Source organism: Rhinatrema bivittatum, chromosome 5 (assembly GCF_901001135.1).
Source record: "Rhinatrema bivittatum chromosome 5, aRhiBiv1.1, whole genome shotgun sequence".
Lineage (NCBI taxonomy): Eukaryota > Metazoa > Chordata > Amphibia > Gymnophiona > Rhinatrematidae > Rhinatrema > Rhinatrema bivittatum.
The window spans coordinates 173,476,822-173,497,245 of NC_042619.1; the positions used below are offsets into that span (position 1 = coordinate 173,476,822).

Genomic DNA, 20,424 nt, shown 5'->3' on the forward strand with positions numbered 1-20,424 from the left:
TTTACAGAAGGGCATGATAATGAACAATAAGGGTGGTATAAATTACAAATTAATCATGTGCCATCAAGGTACGGTAACAATTTAAAATAATAAACTAAGGGCCTCATTTTCTAAAGTATTGCAGGCCTGCGATACTTTAGGGAATGAGGGGCGGGGGGCTGAAACGGGGGGCGGGCCTGCGCTAGCCGGCAGCGATTGCACCATCGCGGTGCGATCGCTGCCGGTTTCGCACCCAAAAGCGCCACCATATAAGTGTAGCTATTGGGCGCGAACTCGGACGCAAAAAGGGCCTTACCTTTTCGTTGTCCGCAGAGTCGGCCCCGGTGACGCCCCGACTCCTCCTCTTCCGGGGCCGACTCCACCCCCATTTTGGTATCGCACGCGATAAGGGACATTTTGCGTGTGAAACATCCCTTATCGCGTGCGATCTGTTTAGAAAATGAGGCCCTAAGTGTGTAAGTTAAGCCTGTTTGATAGGAACATATTAGGCGGTTTGGTTTTAACATTAATATGTTTGTGTAGGTTAAAAATTACAACTTCTAGTTTGGTGCGTCCTTATCCCTCAACTGTTTTTCTCCGTCTCTTTATCTTTGTAAAAAGCTTGTTTAAAAAGCCAGGTTTTCAGATTGGTTTTGAATATTTTCAAATTTCTCTGCAGCCTTATTTCGAATGGCATGGTGTTCCATAGTACGGGACCAGCCAGTGACAGCACTCTTTCCCTTACTTGCGTGAGACGTGCTGATTTGACAGAGGGGACAGTTAGTAGCGCCTTATTCGCGGATCTCAGGTTTCTTTGTGGAACATGTACGCACACTTTTGATAAGCCAGTAGGTCTGGCTTATCAAAAGTGTTTCCCAAATGTACATAACAGGAGGCAACAACCCTTCACAACTGAGACCCAGCATCTCTTCCTAATTGTGTCTGAGCATGCATTTGTTACTAAAGAATTCTCTCACGACACTGAGGTGTGACTTGGGTGTTGATGGCAGGGACTCTTCTGGAGCAAGCAGCATAATGTCACCAAAGGGCTTGCAGGAGGAGCTCAGAGTAGCAAGAATAGAAGTTGGCAGCACCTCTTTCCTGATCGGGTCCATGCCTGGTTCACTGAATATGCATGTTAGCATGCAAAAGGAAGTAATTCCACTGGGCAACAATGAAAGTGTTACTGACCTAAAAAGGTCCTACTCTGTAGTATCTTGATGTGCTGAACACGAATATGACCATGAAAAGTTTTTATTGGCTCTCGTTTTGAAGATATTTAATATAGTTCACTTTCTATGTTTAGTCATGTAAATTTATCCAGTAGGACTGTAAATAAGCCTAGAATGATGTAATATTGCATCATATTGCATAATACCATCATGCACACATCATCCAGAGTTTATTACATCATTTTCTGATGCAATGCAGTTCTACTGCCATGCTGCTGCTGAGTAAGCTGACATCAGCAGTGTACTATATGAAGCCCAGTCAGAAAGGGTGAGCATTTGGAATATTCATGCTGGCTGACTACTGCTGGACACTCCGCAGAGATGCTCCCGAACAGGTGTACAAGAGACAAGCAAAGAAATCTAAGACGTAGTTTAGGACTTCATTTTTCAAACGGTATTTACCGTAGGTCTCCTACTATTGGCATACAATTCAAGATGTAATTATATTATTGCATATTACAAAAAAACTAGAGCCAATTTTGCATTTTCACAGTAACATTCATGTTTAGCACATGGCAATGTATAAGAATTGACTAATTTCATTTCCGTAACATGACTTTTGTGAAAATTTGTTGCCCAGTGAGCTATTGGCATACAGTTCAAGATGTAATTATATTATTGCATATTACAAAAAAACTAGAGCCAATTTTGCATTTTCACAGTAACATTCGTGTTTAGCACATGGAAATGTATAAGAATTGACTAATTTCATTTCCGTAACATGACTTTTGTGAAAATTTGTTGCCCAGTGTTACAGGGACTGGCTCGGGGCTGACGGAGACCAGGCAGGCAGCAGAGGCAAAGTACCCAACCTCAAGGAAGACATTTGCCACAACTGCCAACCAAAGGAGCGGCACTGAGGTTAGGTCTTTCAAGAGACTTCCTTTCTGCCCTCCTGGCCAGCGAGAGAAGACGTGTATCATCTGGGCACGACAACATGGGTTGAGGCTTACAAAAAAAAAAAAAAAAACCCAGGAAGAAAATGTGAAATATAAAACGGAAAGAAACTTACTCTCAATTTTGATGGTCAACCTTTTATGATCTTCCTCCAGTGAGCGGACTGCAGTATGTGTAGGAACCTTCATTTTTGGTTTAAACTAATTTTTACCCATAAATTTCTGCTTATTTACAAAGGTTAAAATAGGCTGAAACCTATTTTCACCCTAGTTTTAGAGATGTCAGAAGCACAGGGGCCATGCAGCTGCTGTACCTATTGAAGCCTCTGGCCTGGCATATATGTACTGCAGCAGTGGCTGCTGCTGCTTCTGCCACTACCCCTGCCACAAGCTCGGTCACTCACCCAGCGCCTCAGTCCCTTTTTCTGCTCCATGGCGAAATCAAGAACCGACAGCTATGGAGCACGAAAAGGGATCGAGGCATTGCAAGGCCACGATCGAACGTTTAGGAGGGCTCAGGTGAGAAATGACACTGATGGCTGGGTGATGATGGGCCATTCATGGCATTGTGGAAGTGCCGGGGGTAGGGGATTGGGAGAAAAGGATGTGAGGGGGAAGGGGATTGTGGGGGGGAGGGAATGAAGGAATTATGGGTGTGGGAGTGAAAGGAGTGGGGTACCAGAGTAAAGGAAAGAGGGGATTGTAGGGATAAAATGAAGGTGAGTGAGGGTATTGGGGGGAGAATGCGGGGGCAAGGGGAGACAGCAAGGTTGATGTGAGAGTGACAGGGCAGGGGACAATAGTAAGCGGGTGTGAGCTTAGAGGAAGAGAGGACTGAAGGAGAAGAGGGAGTGGGGGAGAGAGGCAGGATGCTGGAAGGAGACAAAAAGAACAAGGAGGAGGGGACTGAGAAGAGAGGCCTGGTCATAAATTTTGCTGTGGGGGGGTTCCCATCTCCACCTCCTCCTCTCCCTTCTGCCACCTTCTTCTCATTTCCCCTGCTCCCACACCCTCCTCTTTCTCTCTTCTCCCTCCTGCCACCACTCCTATCCATATCCATAACCCTTTCCTTCCACAAGAAGATCAACAAAGGCCTGGTAGGCCCAACATAGTATCTTAAATTATGCTGGGGCCAGAAAGCCTTCACTGCTTTCCTTGGGAACAGACTTCTCTTCCTGACCCCCAGACCTCTCCTCTATCTTCCCTGCCTCCCCTGTCTCTTCAGCAACCTCCATCCCCATTCCCCCTCTCTTTAAGCCTCCCATCTCTCTCATTATCCCCACTCCTTCTTGCTCTCTCCCCATCTCCTTCTTCAGTACCCTACATCTCTCCCCCATCCTCCCCTTCAGCACCTCATATCCCTCCCCCATCTCCATTTCCTCTTGCTCTCAGCCCTTGTCCAATCCCCCCCTCCTCTCCCTTTGGCCTCCCTCCTCTCTTTTTTTGACCTGTCCTCATGTCTGTCCACCAAACTAAGCTCCGATATTCCACTGATTTTCTGCCATTTTCTGCCATTTTCTGCCATTTTTTTTCTTGTAAAAATAAACCTTAAATTTACCAGGCAAAATAAAAACCAAACATGAAGGTCCCTAAGTAGGTGTTATATTGCAATTTTTTTTTACTTTTTATAGCACAGGCTATTCAATTTCTTATTTATTTTTTTTAATAGGGCAGGAGAAAAAGAGAAAAGCATTTAACAGCAATTTTAAAGTTAGGTAATGTAGAGTAAAGAATTTAAAGTTATTAATACCTTCGATTCTTTCACACAGCTTATGTAATGCATGCATAGGACAGGCCTCACACAGCTGGATCTGGGTCTTGGCATTCTGCAGGGCAGCAGCAGTGCTGAAAGCTTGTTTTAGGGTAAGCATTACCTCATCAACCTAAAGAAAACCAAAGAACATTTTAAGACCTTAGCACATTTTCAGGGGGATTCTTTAATTTTGAAAACATAAGTCTAATGCTTAGAGCAGCAGGCCGAGAACCAGGGAAACCAGGGCTCAAATCCCGCTGACGCTCCTTGTAACCTTGGGCAAGTCACTTCACCCTCCACTGCCGCAGGTAAAAACTCAAGAGGCAGATTTACTAAGCCACGACAACCATTTAACGCGAGAAAAACAGTGTTTAACATGTGATATACGTTTATTATGGCAATATCACACGATATTTTTCTTAAAAAAATAAATAAATAAATGCGCATATTTAAATGAACTGCTTTGCATGCATAAGCTTTGCAAATGCATTCCAAGCAGCTCGTAAATACCTTTTTTTTTATGTAAATAAACTAAATTGGCTTGCCTCAAAAACTTAAACCACATTATTTTCCAAAACGTTAACTACAACGAAGGAGTAGTTAACCTTTATCCCAATGCCTCTGGTTTGAAATGGGATGAACAGCAACGGCCCTAGGCAACCCTCCTCCCAATGTGTAAAAGGCACCCCCGGGGTTCTGGCAAGAACCCCATCGCCTCTAGAGGCAGGTGAAAAGTACAAAAAATAAGTCACAAAAAACAGAGTTAAAAGTTCTGTGGCGATGCCCTGCCTCACTGCCCAGACTGCTCCCCTTTACCAGAGAAGGCCTCCTAGATCTCAATCAGTCCCCTTCCCCACAGAAGGCAACCATTCCCAACCCCTCGCCCACCCCCCAGACACACCTGCTAGTGTTGTTGGTCCCTGATAGTCTAGTGGGGCCCAGAGCATCCCCTAGGCTCCACCGCCATTTTCCAAAATGACACTGGCCAACCTTGCCCCATCACGTGAGGAGCTTGGGTACAGGGGCGGGGTACCGCCGTGCAACTTTTAACCTTGTTTTTTTGTGACTTTTTGTACTTTTGACCCACCTCTAGAGGCAGCGGGGAGGGCTGAGAGGGAGACTTTTACACATAGGGTAGGGAGTTATTTCAGGCAGGCGTGGCCCTTTAAGAAGATGATGGCCCCCAGGCAAAATGGGCCACCGTTGCGCACATTTTTTACCTTTTCTCCGCCATATTTTTCCCTGCAGAATAAACTCCCATAAAAATACTGCGGTGTGTTCCCGCTGCCCTTTGTATTTTTCCCCTCTGCAGAAAAATACTGCGGCATAGTAAACCTGCCCCTAAAATAGTACAGAGAAAATACCCACTGTACCGGTATGTAACTTGCCTTGAGCTACCGATGAAAAGGCGGGAGCTAAATCCAAAAATAAATAAAATAATAAACATACTGCATACGATAAAGGCACAAGAGTTCACCAAAAGGGATGGAAACAGGCCACAGATAAGATGCAAGAGGGGTATTTACCACTCCATTTACAGAAAAGCAAATTTGCATGGAACTAGCAAAGTCGTAAATGGACGAAGCCTTGGGGGCAAGACAGGATCCGTCTTAGGGAGCTCAGAGAGGTTCCGGTTGCTCCACTGATGGTTCTGTTCAATCATTATTTCCAGACATCAGTGGTTCCAGGGCACTGGAGTGGATAATGCACAAGCAAGCATTTTTTAAGTGGAAAGGAAGCCCTTCGACAAGAAGCCCCGATATGCAGCTCAAAGACTCAGGACTAACATACGGAAATATTTCTGCACAGAAGGGATAGAAACATTTTGGGGGCAAAAACACAGTAACGGAATTTTAAAATACAAGGAATAAACACAGAGGATCGTCAGGTGAGAGGAAATGAAAGTGAAAAAACCAGTGAACAAGTAAAACTCTGCGATGCTGTATCAGGAAAGGACAATGGTCAAGCTAGAGGGTGGTTATCTGCTGTCATATTCTACGTTCCTATGCACCAAAACAACAGAATTCAGTGTCGCACATATACAACATCAATTATACATGAATGAAGTGAGCACAGCAAATTCCTGTATGTGAATTCTCGGGATACCATGAAGATTGGGTGCCCAATATTCATTTCTCATTAACAGCTAAGATGAGGTGTGGGCCGAAAAACTATGCTCAGCAGTCACAGTCCCCCTGCATTTGCAGGCAAGGACTCTGTTATTTCTACCTTGGTTTTGGTCAGAGTTTGTGAGCGCAACTACGGGCTAAAATTTTCCCACCCGGTTTAGGCATTTTATATCCGTAAGATGCTTTTATGTATCTCGACTTACTGTGGTTTTATCTCTTCTGTTAATTTATTTGTCAATGTTTCCTATGCAGTCATCCAGATGTTTTTGGGTTTTTTTTGTTCTTCTCTTGAGCATTTTATTTTGGAAAGGTGAATAGGACGTGTGACTCATTAAGCAATTACATGAATAGAAACATAGAAGCATAGAAATGACTGCAGAAAAAGACCAAAGTGCCCATCCAGTCTGCCCAGAACAGATAGATAACTAAACAGAACAGATGGATAACTGCCCAGAACAGATAGATAACTAAACAGATAGATATAATCCATGTCCCTCCGTGAGATGTGTTTTTCCTTGCTGCACTGCCTTGTCAGTCACTTAGGCACTCCACCTGAACTGCAGACCACCATAGGGTCATTAAAGAAGGTGCTAATTTAAGCTCTTGAAACAGCCCTGCAAAGGAAATAAGAGCAATCACAGGTGGCTAGAGATAATGCTGTGAAGCAATGACCTGGTCTCTGCAACTCCTTGGGGATTAAGTCTGCCGAACTTTTGGGGCACCTCTGCCATGAATTTATCAAGTGAACATTGCTTAAAATTCAAAAACGAAAAGGCAAGTTTGCTGAAAATCTGTTACATTTTAACCTCACAGAGAGGGTAGCTTTCAAAGCCATTTCGCCAGGTAAAACAGTGATTTACCCGCGGACGCAGGTTTTTTTAACAAAACTGCCTGCCCGATATGCGGGTAATGGTGCACACGCAGGGCCTGCATGTGCGTACATTCACTCGCGGTGAGCAGCAGCTTTCCGGGACAGGGTTGAGGAGGGGTTTGCACCTCCTTTCATACTTTTGCATTTTCTAAAGGATATGTGTATTTTTCCTCCTAAGAAAAGCTGCGCACACACAACTGCAGGTGTAACTGCCTGCAGGTATGTTTGCGTAATAATTTGCAAATGGAACACAGACAATCACATTCCCTTTGAAAACTGGTGTAAAGTCTGCGGCAATGGCTTTGAATATGTGCAGGCAGTTACAAATTTACGCCTAGCATGTATTTCACCTATTATTACTTTCCTTTCTCTACTTGAGTTCTTTCTCTCACTTTGTGGGGTTTTGGGTTTTTTTGTTTTTGTTTTTTTCAAATCTTTTTCTTTTCCCAGTTTTTTCTGCTCTCTTCTTCTCATGCCCTCCAGTATCCTCTCACCTCCAGTTCTTTCCCTTCATCTTTCCTGCTTCATGAAGTCTCCCTTCTCCTCATGCCACTCCCTTACTTTCCTTCCAGTTTCTCTCTCTCAATCCTTTCCAGTAACACCACTCCCTTCTCTTTCCATTTTTTTCCCATAATCTCCTGTCCCTTCCCACTACTGTTCACCCCCTATCACTCTCCAGTCACTCCCTTCCTCTTTTAGTCTCTCTCCCTATTTTCCAATCCCTCCCTTTCCTCACAGGTTTCCTCTGTCCCTCTCCAGACACTGCAATCCTTCCATCCCAGTTTTTTACAAGCCATCCCCATCTTCGCCTTCCTTCCTTCCTTCCCGTTTTGCTTTGGGCTCCTATGAGATACCTCCCCCCCACCACCACCACCACCACCACCACATACTGCCTATTGTGCTGGCACCTTAATCAGCAGCAATTTATTTATGTATTTAAACAATTTTTATGCCACGTTATCTACAGTTGTAAACAGTTTACATCAAAAAATTTTACAAATAAAATACAGGCATAATCACCTACATACTAAAAGTAAAAGCTGCCTCTTCCTGACCAGAATGGTTACCTACTTTTTCTGCCTGCATATGATCTCCTGAATAATGAGATACTGCCTCACTGCACATCCATATTAACGCTAGTTGAATGCCTCACTAAACAGACAGGTTTTCAGCGATTTTTTTGAATGTCCTCAAGCATGGTTCACTCTGAAGTGACTCTGATAGTAGGTCCCATAATATTGGACCTGCTACTATGAACAACCTTCCCTGTGATTCCGCCAACGGAACTTAATGGACCGTAAGTACATCCAGCAGACATCAACCCGTAGATCTTTTAATTCCTTTCTGGTGTACAAATCTTTAAAAAAAGAAATGATACACCGGGGAGCCTCACTACTCAAGGCTTTGTGAATCAATGTTAAAATCTTATACCTAATTCTCCATTCCACTGGCAAATAATATGGGGATTATATATTTGAGCAAGTAAGAATGTGTGCCACAGAGTTATGGACTATCTATAAGGCTCTCAAGGTGGAAGAAGGAAGGCCAAGATATACTGAATTACAGTAGTGCAAACCTGAAATAATCAAAGACTGAAGCACTAAATGAAAATCACTGTGATCCAAATATAGCTTAAGCTTTCGGAGCATTCAACGTTTGAAAAAGGAGCTTCACACAACATCTTAAAAGATAGTCCAGACTCAAATATAACTCCCAGATTTCTGACTTCATTAATAATTGGAATTGTACAAATCTCAAATTAAAAAAATTGAAGGAAATGTAGCTGATGAAAATCTGCTTACTTTAATAACCTCAATTTTATCTAGGTTATAAACTAATGTATTACTTGAAAGCCAGCTCTTGATCAAACTCAAATAAATAGCAAAGAGGCTAACCTAGTATTAATGTTAGGTGAGATGGGAAAAAAGAATTGAATATAATTTGCATATAATCTATAATGCAAACCTAATCCAGCAAGCAGCTTACAAATAGGATTGAGATATGCATATATTGAATAATGTAGCAGAAAGTGCTAATTCTTGAAGTACTCCATTGGAAAAAGGATACCAGTCAGAGATTGGGGAACCATATCTAACCTGTTGCAATTTGTCTGATAAATAGGAACAAATCCATGCAAGAATTATCCCTGACATACCTAGCTGATTTAACTGTAACAGTGGTATATTGTGAACCAGGGAGTCGAAGGCTGCTGAGACATCAAACATCCACAGTTGCAACTGTGACCATCAGCAAAGTGCAACCAAGTGCAGCAGTGGCCCAGTGCAGCAGGGCAGAGATGTTTCAGTGGCAGGGGCCCAGGTTAGCGGATGAAAGAGGCCAGGGTGATGAATTGAAGTGGACGGCCACGAAAAAGGAAGCAACACTGCTGCCCTGGAACACCATAAATATAGAAAGGCAGCACTGATCAGGAGCATCACAGGAGGAAAGCAATTTGCCACGACACAGCGAGAGGCAAAATTTGCAGCCGTTACTGCCACATCATGGCAAACTGGATTCCTTGTGTTACTTGTCTCCAATGTCTGTTCAGCAGAATCAGTACAGTAGCACTCTAGTTTATTTAGCTTCATAGCAGTGCATATGGCTAGGTAAAAAGAGTATTTTAAAACATTTAATTTAATATTTATTTTCCACATTTTCCTGGCCAAAGTCAGTTCAAAGCAGATTACAAAATCATGTAAAAATACAACTAAACAAACCAAAAAAAGAACAAAGACCACTGGTCTACTTTACAACACACTGTCAATACTAAAACTAAAATCAATGAAAACCCCCATCCATAATAAAAAAATGCAATAAAATAGCAAAGAACACTAATCAGAAAGGCAAAGGAGATTTTACGAGTGTCTAAATTATTTTTAGTGACTGTTAGTACTGCTGCTATAGGAAATGCTTTCACATCCTTGGGGATCTCTGTGTAGCCGGCGGCTACAGTTCATTGTCTTGAGCTCCTAGGCTTGTGCCTTTGTTGTCCTTTGGCTAACTGCGGCCTTTGCCCTCCTCTTTGACAGCATCATGCTTACAGCAAATTTCCCATGATTTAAGAACCCCCCCAAACAACTAGCATTCAGTAGGATTTCCACTCAACACCTCCTCTTTTGGCAACAGCCATTCTGTCATCTATATTTATTTTTTTTAAAAATGTCATATATATATATGTAACCCTTTTTCGGATTTTATGGTAGTCCAAGGGCACACAAAAGAATTTCTCTTGGGGCTATCTCCTTTTAGCCACTTCCACAATTTTAACAAGTCCCAAGGAGTGGATTCTTTCCTTGGGAGAAAAGGTTTCCTTGGGAGAAAGGCGGTGAATGGCAATCCTCTCTGAGGAGTGCTCTGTCCTATTTGGTGATGTTAGAAACAGGCAGGACAAGATGGGGGTTATTCAAAAAACAACTTTACTTTGATTTACAGAAATGAAATAAATATCCAATCAATGGGTTACTTGCTTACATTATATCTGTGTTCAATCTGGGTCATACAGAGGGAACTCTCCCTTCTTCACTCTGTGCAGGTGTCCTTAGTACTACTCTCTGGGAGCAGCTCATCCCCTTTCTTGTCTGCAGGACAAGGTCCCAGCTGGGAAGGGAAACCTATTGAGGGGCGTCCCCTAAATCCTGAAAAAATGTCTAGTACCTGCATTCCAACAGAGTCCCAGATGTTCCCAGCTTGTGTCCTGCGTTCCCCGGAGTGGAGATCCGGTTCGGGTCTCCAATTTGATCTTGAAACTCTTCTCCAGTGGACACTTTCTGTAGTTTGACCTCTTAAGGGAAAAGGTTCTTTTCTGGTTACCAACAGGGCTTTTACAGTCCAGCCACACAGTGAGGAGAGGTGGTACAAAAAACCTCCTCTCTAAAACGCAACTCTGAGTGATGAGTCACTGAAGTCCTCTCACTGGCTGGAAAGGAATAACCAGATCTTCTCCCTCCTGTCCTTCAGATACAGGAGTTGTCTCACCATCAGGAACAGGATTACAACCAGGCACAAACAAATTGGGAAAACTCCTTACTAAACTGCTTTACACTTTCAGGAAGGGATAGACCCTACCAAGCAAGAGGTGCACTGGAGTGGGCAGTCTCCCAACCAAAAACAGCACAGGAGCAAAAACCAGCTCCTTTCTCAACAAAACCAAAACTAAACTGATCACCCTCACTAAGGCTCTACCCTCTCCCCTTCTGGACAAGGACTGAACCATTGCAGACATCCTCAGGGGAAGGTGCTGCATGGCATGGTCTGTCCCTCCTAGCTAGTACCTACCAGGCAGAGATCTAGGGCCACCTATGGAGGAGCCAAAGGTTCCCCATCTATATCTATATAGATATATAAAATAAATATTTCCTACAGAGAGAATGATGGAGGAAAGATCACAGCGTCTAAAGAATGTAAGAACATAACATAAGAACATAAAAACATGCCATACTGGGTCAGACCAAAGGTCCATCAAGCCCAGCATCCTGTTTCCAACAGTAGCCAATCCAGGCCATAAGAACCTGGCAAGTACCCAAAAATTAAGTCTACCCATGCTAGCGTTGCTAGTAATAGCAGTGGCTATTTTCCAGGTCAACTTAATTAATAGCAGGCAATGGACCTCTCCTCCAAGAACTTATCCAATCCTTTTTTAAACACAGCTACACTAACTACACTAACCACATCCCCTGGCAACAAATTCCAGAGTTTAATTGTGCGTTGAGTGAAAAAGAACTTTCTCTGATTAGTTTTAAATGTGCCACATGTTAACTTAATGGAGTGCCCCCTAGTCTTTCTATTATCCGAAAGAGTAAATAACTGATTCACATTAACTCGTTCTAGACCTCTCATGATTTTAAACACCTCTATCATATCCCCCCTCAGCCGTCTCTTCTCCAAGCTGAAAAGTCCTAACCTCTTTAGTCTTTCCTCATAGGGGAGTTGTTCCATTCCCCTTATCATTTTGGTAGCCCTTCTCTGTACCTTCTCCATCGCAATTATATCTTTTTTGAGATGTGGCGACCAGAATTGTACACAGTATTCAAGGTGCGGTCTTACCATGGAGCGATACAGAGGCATTATGACATTTTCCGTTATATTCACCATTCCCTTTCTAATAATTCCCAACATTCTGTTTGCTTTTTTGACTGCCGCAGCACACTGAACCGACAATTTCAATGTGTTATCCACTATGACGCCTAGATCTTTTTCTTGGGTGGTAGCTCCTATTATGGAACCTAACATTGTGTAACTATAGCATGGGTTATTTTTCCCTATATGAATCACCTTGTACTTTTCCACATTAAATTTCATCTTAAATTTAATCTTTCCACGATGGCCTTATCTTCCCTAATTGCTCCTTAAACCCCTCGATCATCTAACGGTCCAACTGACTCCCTCACAGGCTTTCTGCTTCGGATATATTTTAAAAGGTTTTTACTGTGAGTTTTTGCCTCTATGGCCAACTTCTTTTCAAATTCTCTCTTAGCCTGTCTTATCAGTGTCTTATACTTAACTTGCCAATGTTTATCCATTATCCTATTTTCTTCTGTTGGATCCTTCTTCCAGTTTTTGAATGAAGATCTTTTGGCTAAAATAGCTTCTTTCACCTCCCCTTCTAACCATGCTGGTGATCGTTTTGCCTTCTTTCCACCTTTCTTAATGTGTGGTTATATCTGGACTGTGCTTCTAGAATGGTATTTTTTAATAATGACCACGCCTCTTGCACATTTTTTAACTTTGTAGCTGCTCCTTTCAGTTTTTTCTAACTATTTTTCTCATTTTATCAAAGTTTCCCTTTTGAAAGTTTAGCACAAGAGCCGTGGATTTGGTTACTGTCCCCCTTCCAGTCATTAATTCAAATTTGATCGTATTATGATCACTATTGCCAAACAGCCCCCACCACCGTTACCTCTCTCACCAAATCCTGTGCTCCCCTGAAAATTAGATCTAAATTTGCTCCCTCTCTTGTTGGTTCCTGAACTAATTGCTCCATAAAGCTGTCATTTATTCCATCCAGGAACTTTATCTCTCTAGCATGTCCCGATGATACATTTACCCAGTCAATATTGGGGTAATTGAAATCTAATATAAACGTATTAATTTGTCCGATGAACAACGACTAGAGGTAACTTATGACAATCACGTTGTATCAAGGTTTTGTTATTTTATATCATTGCTAATATTGACATTTAACACTCTTATAATTGGACTTGGACTCTGGACTCTGGAACTTGGTCTGCTCAAGTAAAGGGAAGTACCATTCTCTGTAATTTTACAAAAAAGTCTAAAAACAAAAAGAAAAATTGAAAAAAACAATTATGAAGAATGTTTAGTGGACCGATGATTAAAAAAGACCAGTAGCAGTGAAAACACAAGTTTGTACTTGCAAACTGTGGGTGGTATGAAGGTCCCAAAATTACATAAAAATTGTGATAAAATGTCATAAAAGGATGAGTGTTAAATGTCAATATTAGCAATGATATAAAATAACAAAACCTTGATACAACGTGATTGTCATAAGGTAATTGAAATCTCCCATTATTACCGCACTACCAATTTGATTAGCTTTCCTAATTTCTCTTAGCATTTCACTGTCCGTCTCACCATCTTGACCAGGTGGACGACAATATACTCCTATCATTTTAGTCTTCCCCAACACACAAGGGATTTCTACCCATAATATGAAGTTACAATGTAAAATAAGAAGCCTTCGTCTTCTTAGAACCCCAGTTGCACTGTAAACTGATGTGATATTCTAGATCGAACACCGGTATATAAAAACAAACAAATAAATAAATAAATAAATAACGATTTTATTCTGCGTTTAGTCTCATGCAGGATGTTTATCCTGTTGGACTCTATGCCATCCCGAACATAAAGCGCCACACCGCTTCCTGGGTGGCTCCTCTCTGTCATTGCGATGTAATTTGTACCCCGGTATAGCACTGTCCCATTGGTTATCCTCCTTCTACCATGTCTCTGAAATGCCAATTAAGTCTATGTCATCATTCACTGCTATACATTCTAATTCTCCCATCTTACTACTTAGGACTTCTGGCATTAGCATACAAACATTTCAAAGTTTGTAATGTAAACTCTGCTACAATGTAAACTCTGCTACAGCAGGGATTCTGCCTGTCTCAGCATGAAAAATGGAACTCCGAGGTCCCCAACTCACATGAACAGGGAGGCCTCACAGAATGAGTGAATCACATATATTTAAGCGTTTTTCTCAGAGATACAAAATGAGAAAACCCTTTCACTGCATGTCTAGGATGGCAACATGTAAGACTGGGAGGCTCTCTTTTATATAACAGTATCTGCAGTATAGTTTGGTGTTTTCCTTCAGCGGCCTGCAGTAATGTTGAGCCTTAATGTGTAATTAACTTTCTATTGATGTTATAGTCTCTTTCTCCCAGCATTTTTTTTTTTTTGTGTGGCCGAGATGCAAGCTATGGGAGCAATTTTCAAACTGCCCATGGGGCTTGCAGGTACAAAATACACACATTAAAGTACCTGTGGGGATCTCAAATGAACTCCCTGTGTGTATTTCCCCTCTCTTAGCATAACCCCCACCTCTTTTTCCGGCAAGTAAAAGTATGCAAAATAGCCTGCAGGGATGGGGATGGGAGTCTGAATTATCAAATGGCCATTTTATAACACTGTACATAAGTTAGCCAGTAAATATGCACCTAAGTTAAATCAATTTCCAAACTGGACTTATGTGCATGAGTCCACTTGGAAAACTATCCCTGCAAAACGACGAGCACACAACAATTACACCTGCTCTTTGAGGTGTCCAGTTTTGCTGGGAAAATTCCATGCAAAATCAAAATGTTTGCACAGAAGTCCCAACCCTTCCCAGACTCCACCCCCTCAGAATGCCTCTCTCCACGGGTACAAGAGTGCATGCATACAGTAGGTACGCTTGGGATTTCACACGTGTCTTGGCCACGCAGTTTTCTAAAGGCCATTTCCGCTTGGAAAGCACCACTTCCTGGCAGAAATCCCTTGGAAAAAAAACCTTCTTTACGCGGATAAAGACATGCTTACGTGCAAACGTTCCAAAAGCTTTCCCGAGGGGGGCAAATTATCAAACTGCCCGAGTTGGTGCACACTCCGCAGATACCATTTACCCGCAGAGATGGCACAATAATTCAAGCAAACACGGGGAAGTTTTGCTTTGATTTTTTTTTTTTTTTGCCCCAGAAAAAAATTACCCGTAGGGATTTGTGCCTGTTTTTTCTGCGGGTGCTTCCAGCCAAAACAAAGCCCTGCAGTTTTGAAAGTCCAAAAATAAACACGCTTTCACCTCCTCTGACCCAACGCTGCCTGTGGAAATGCCTCTAAAGAAAGAAGGCAAAATTATGCACATTGTAGAACAGCGCATAATGTTTCCCACGTTCAGGTGGGCAATTTTCCAAACACCCCGTATCCAAACTTTATTTTGCCCATGAAATGGTTTTGAAAATCGCCCTCCAAATGTATTATAAACCTGCATGTTCTTAGCACAGTTTTACCCATGTCTTCCAAAGTCTTTCCTAAGCACATATGAACTTCAAATTACTTTCATCCTTTTGGCAGACAGAACTGTTGCTTCCCTAAGCTTTTTTTTGTTCACTGGACATTTACCCACTTTACCATTTTTTCTAACAAAATAAAACATAAAGAAATAAGCTGCCAAACGTAGCTAGGAAACCAAGTTGGACATTTATCTATTCAAAGTCATTTCCTTTGTTTCGAATCCTGACATATTTACTGTAGCTTTTGTGAACTCTTTATGGCTTGTTTTCACAGAATTTAATGATGTGAATCATCAGGCGAACTGCATCTTCCTAGCTCTTGATAATGAAAACAGTGAATCCAAATTTCACTATATTTAGCACACATGGTCTAGAAAACACTTCTTATGAGCAAGAGCAACTGTTACCCCTCTCGTTCTTACAGATTTTCAGACTGAACGTCAGTCAAATGAGTGGAATATTCATCCCACCTGTCCTGGGCTGCCTCGCTGGGGTTAGGATATACCCCCACAGGTGTGGTACAGGTCCTCCACCTAGCCAGCCCCCTCCCCCGCAGGATCTGGGGACGAGTAGGGCTTAGCTGGACAAGGCAGGGCAGGCACAAGCTGGAACTGACCTTGTGGACAGAGAGAGACTGAAAGCAGAGGTCTGGGTGTAGAACAGGCAGGTGCTGAGGATGGGATGCTAGAACAGGATGGACACTAAGCAGGGATAAGGACTGGATACAGACACAGGCTTGGACAGGGCACTGAGCAGGGACTGGGACTGGATATGGGCCCAGGCTTGGGGAGGATGGGATTAGATATAGAAAGGGGCAAGACAAGGCAATAGCAAGGTAAGGAATGGATAGTAGGAATTGGACTCGGCAGGGCAGGATAAGATCAGACAAGAGCAGGACTAGACCAGACAGACTAAGACAGAACTGGACAAGGACCAAACAAGACAACACAGAACAAAGAACACCAAGGCCTAAAGACAGCAATACAGAAGGCCCATATGCTGCTAGGCATAAGGTCTGGTGAGCACTAGGCGAGAAGAGGCCCGAGTAAGCCACAGAGCAAGGTCTAAGGTAGGAGCAGGCCCAGAGCCACAAGGGGCCTTGATTAGGCCACAGAGCAAGGTACAAGAAGACAGAAGGCTCAGAGGCCACAGGGAAATGTAAGGCCTGAGTAAGCTACCAAGCAAGGTGCAAGGTAGGAGCTGGCTTGGAGGCCACAAGGCAAGGGACAAGGTTAGAGCAGCCAGGTCAGAGAAAAAAGGGTGACTCTGTGAAAAGGCATCTAGGTTCTGGCAAGGCAGGGCTAAATGGGGCTGGAGCATAGGTGTGGTGCAAGCAACAAGGCAGAGCTTGGCAAGACTGGAAGGGAAGCATCCCTGAGGACCCCTGGTAGAAAGGAGGCTGCACCACAGGCTGAATCAGGTGGCCCAGTGAAGAGATGGCTCGGGTAGCTAGGAATAGAGCTCACTGGAGGCCTTTGCTGGAGGAGAGGTGTTGTAGCAGACAGGATCAGGGCATGTGAGACTGCACGGCAGGCGAAACTGTAACAGTACCTATCCTACATAGGGGAGTAGCCCCCATTCTAGAGTGTGTTGTGAAGGTGGTGGTCACACTCAGTCCCAGGTCTAAGCACAGACAAAGTCCAAATAGCCCCAGTGTGGATTCTCCAAATGGGGCTTGGGTAGGCAGGGGTAAACTTCTAGAGACCAAAGCATAGTATAAATTCTGAGGGTGTACTCTCTTTCGTCTTTTAAGTTATCAGTGCCAGGTCAAAATAGCCAGGAAATTCAATATGGGTATATGAAAATGAAAAGTTTACTGTGATACTTCAGCAATATGTATCCTTTGGCACCAAACGTACCTCCTCCATGTTCAGTATAAAATCCAAAGCCAGCTTGCTCTATGCAAGTGTCTCTTGACATTTGTGTGCCAACATATCTTCTCTTCCATGGTATGGAAAGTAAGGTGCCCAGAAGTGGAATGGGATCTTGTTGCTTAAGTAGTTCTCCCTTTCCAAAAAATGCATGAGGTCTACTGCTGGTCTCCACCACCTCCAGTCATCTCAGTCCTTGTTCTCCCAGGTTAGAGACTCAGTCTCCAACTGGGTGCATTTTGCACATACCTTGACAGGAATGAACCTCACTCATAAGTCAGGGTATTTCGAGTATGATCTCAAAGACTCTTATGAAAGGTCTCCAGGACCTCTTTTTTCCTCTAGGTGTCCTTGAAAATTCCAGGTCTCTTCCCTGATGATACACTGAATCTTTCAGGCTTAAAGTCTCAAAAACTCACACAGCAGAGAAAACAAAATCCTCCCCTTTCATCAATCCAGGGCAGGAAGGGAGGGCAGAAAAATCTTCATCCCGAAATAAAACTTTATAAAATCTCCAAAAGTTTCAAAATGCAGATTCCACACTCCAGCCACTTAGAGCAAATTGGAACAAATGTTTCTCTCTCTTCCTAGCATTTTCCAGGGCAATACTTAAGGGAACCGACAACAGACAGAATCAAAAAAAGACACCATTCACTAGTCACAGGATGTGAACCAGCAATGGGTAGTCTCATTTCTACCCGCCACCCTGGTCTCGGGTACCACCTGTTCTTATGCAAGCAGGAGCCCTCCGCTCCGCTCCCACTTCTCTACAGGTCCTAAACTAGGGCCAGATTCTAAGGATGCGCAGGCCAAAAAATATTACATTTCATTTCGTTGGGGGGAAGGGTCTCGTCTGAATTCCATTTCGTTTGGTTTCAGAACAAAGAAGAAAAAAAACAAAATTTCATGATTTTTACTGTTTCATTTTACAAGCAATATGAAACTGTATAGATGATGTCACTGACAAGGTTTTTCCAAATGAAAGCATATTCCTACCAGATTCTAGTGAAGATGCTCATGAGATCTTGACAAGGACAACCAATTGCTTCTGTTTTAAGGAGGCGGTGATACTTAAAGGTTTCTATCTCCATATTATTTGTTCTAGAATCCAGGAGAGACTGGGAAAAAAGTCTTTGCTTTGCCAACTATCAGGCCGGTAGAGTACAGTGCGCTCCAATGGAGCACACTGTTAACCCGCAATTGGACGAGCGTTTTCGACGCGCTAGCGTTATCCCTTATTCAGTAAGGGGTCGAAAATGCGCGTCCAGCCCCCCCCCCTCAATAGCGCCCGCAACATGCAAGGTTGATGGCCCTATTAGGTATTCCCGCGCGATTCAGAAAGCAAAATGTGCAGCCAAAGGTAGGCACTAATTTCTCCGGGCACCGGGAAAGGGCAGAGAAAAGCAGTAAAAACTGCTTTTCTGTGAACCCTCCGACTTAATATCATGGTGATATTAAGTCGGAGGTCCCGAAAGTTACAAAAAGTTAAAAAAAAATAATAATTTGAAGTCGGCCCAAGGCTCACGGGTTGAAAACCAGACGCTCAATTTTGCTGGCATCCGTGGGTTTGAGAACCGACGCCGACAAAATTGAGCGTCGGCTGTCAAGCCCGCTGACAGCCGCTGCTCCTGTCCAAAAAGAGGCGCTAGGGACATGCTAGTGTCCCTAGCGCCTCTTTTTACCTATTTTTACCGCCGGCCCTAATTTGAATACTGAATCGCACGCACAGGAGAGTGGCCTGTGCACGCGCCGGGAGAGCGAGCGTTCGCCCGCTCTCCCGTGGACTTTACTGTATCAGCCCGAATGCTAGCTGTTAGTATAACCATTCCCAGTTTATTCAATAAAGCAGCCTATAGCTGCCGTATATCTTTCCTCATGATATACCTCACTTATGAAGCAGTTTCCTGAGGAAACGCAGGTATAAGGCTCCACCCCAGGTAACATACTTGGAAAGGCTAAGCCCCGAGGCATTATGGTGAAGACCAGAGCTGTACAAGCATCAGGAGCTGGTAATGTAGGCCCGATGGTAGATGGGAAGTCAGGAACGGGAGCCACTAAGGCAACTTGAGCAAGGACAGGAATCGCTAGGATGACTTGGGTAGGAACAGGATCAAAGGCCAGATGAATAGTTGCCATTGGGCAGACACCAAGGAATTCATTGGATCAGCAACAGGATGTCTTCCTGATGCTGCTTACATGCTGGTCTCAATTTGGGGCACAGCCAGTGCTGGTCCAATGGGGAGCCTGCAAAGGCATGTCGAGCTCTCTTAAATATAAAGGATAAGTATTCTATGAATCCTTGAAGAGCCAGCAGGTACTGTAGCTGCAGGTAGGTTTCCTGCCACTAGCTACCAGGGCCAGCATTGCTCCTGTCATCAGATTGTGACTTAAGAGTTTTTTACTGTCATACGAAAAATCAAGCTCTGTTACTTTTCCTTACTGAGATGATTTCAATTTAAATATTAACAGTGAGATGAGAACCAACTGTCCTCGTTACCTCAATTCACCTGATCTTTCCTCTTTTTTTAAACTATTTATCATTTCTTACCATAACAATGTTCAAGAAAATATACTTGAATTGGAAATACATAATTAGGCACACCAGCAAAATATAAAAGGAACAATTATGCAAGAAAATCAAACAATAAAATATGCCCATTTTTAAACAAGCTCTCAATTAAAGAGAGACCAATATCACAATATTCAATTTTAAATGTACATCAAGAAAAAAAGGAAAAGAGAGCCTATACTTTCTTCACACAGAGTAGGGAACAGCATTAGATCAAGAGGGGGATGAAGAATTAGGTGGAAGGGGAAACCCTGTCAGCACAGTCTTATCACACAAAAACAGAGTTAACTGATTAGGCTCAAAGAAAATATAAGACACATTTTGTTATTTAATACAACATTTACAAGGAAATTTAAGTACAAATGTTGCACTTATTTGTAGAACCTATGGTCTCATCAACAAAAAAAGTCTTAAACTCTTGTGTAGCCTTGGAAACATCCAGAAGTAAGATGGGAGAATTAGAGTGTATAGCAGTGAATGATCACTAGGCAGAGGGTGTGTTTGGCAAAATGAAGAGCATCTACAGACAGAAACTGTCTTAACAGATAAGATGGAAGTTTATTATCAGGCAGGCTGGTCATGCAAAAGTCAAAATGTTGGTAACCAATTCATAA

At 42.9% G+C, this 20,424-nt stretch overlaps 1 protein-coding gene across 2 annotated transcripts in view; it reads right to left on the minus strand.

The window, feature by feature from the left end:
- The window catches only part of TBC1D4 (TBC1 domain family member 4), a 331,945-nt gene that overhangs the window by 107,995 nt on the left and 203,526 nt on the right, over window positions 1–20,424 (minus strand). For both annotated transcript variants that reach the window (XM_029603027.1, XM_029603026.1), the window contains exon 5: window positions 3,858–3,990. In XM_029603027.1, the coding sequence (XP_029458887.1) occupies window positions 3,858–3,990 (133 nt within the window). The remainder of the gene's footprint in view (window positions 1–3,857; window positions 3,991–20,424) is intronic.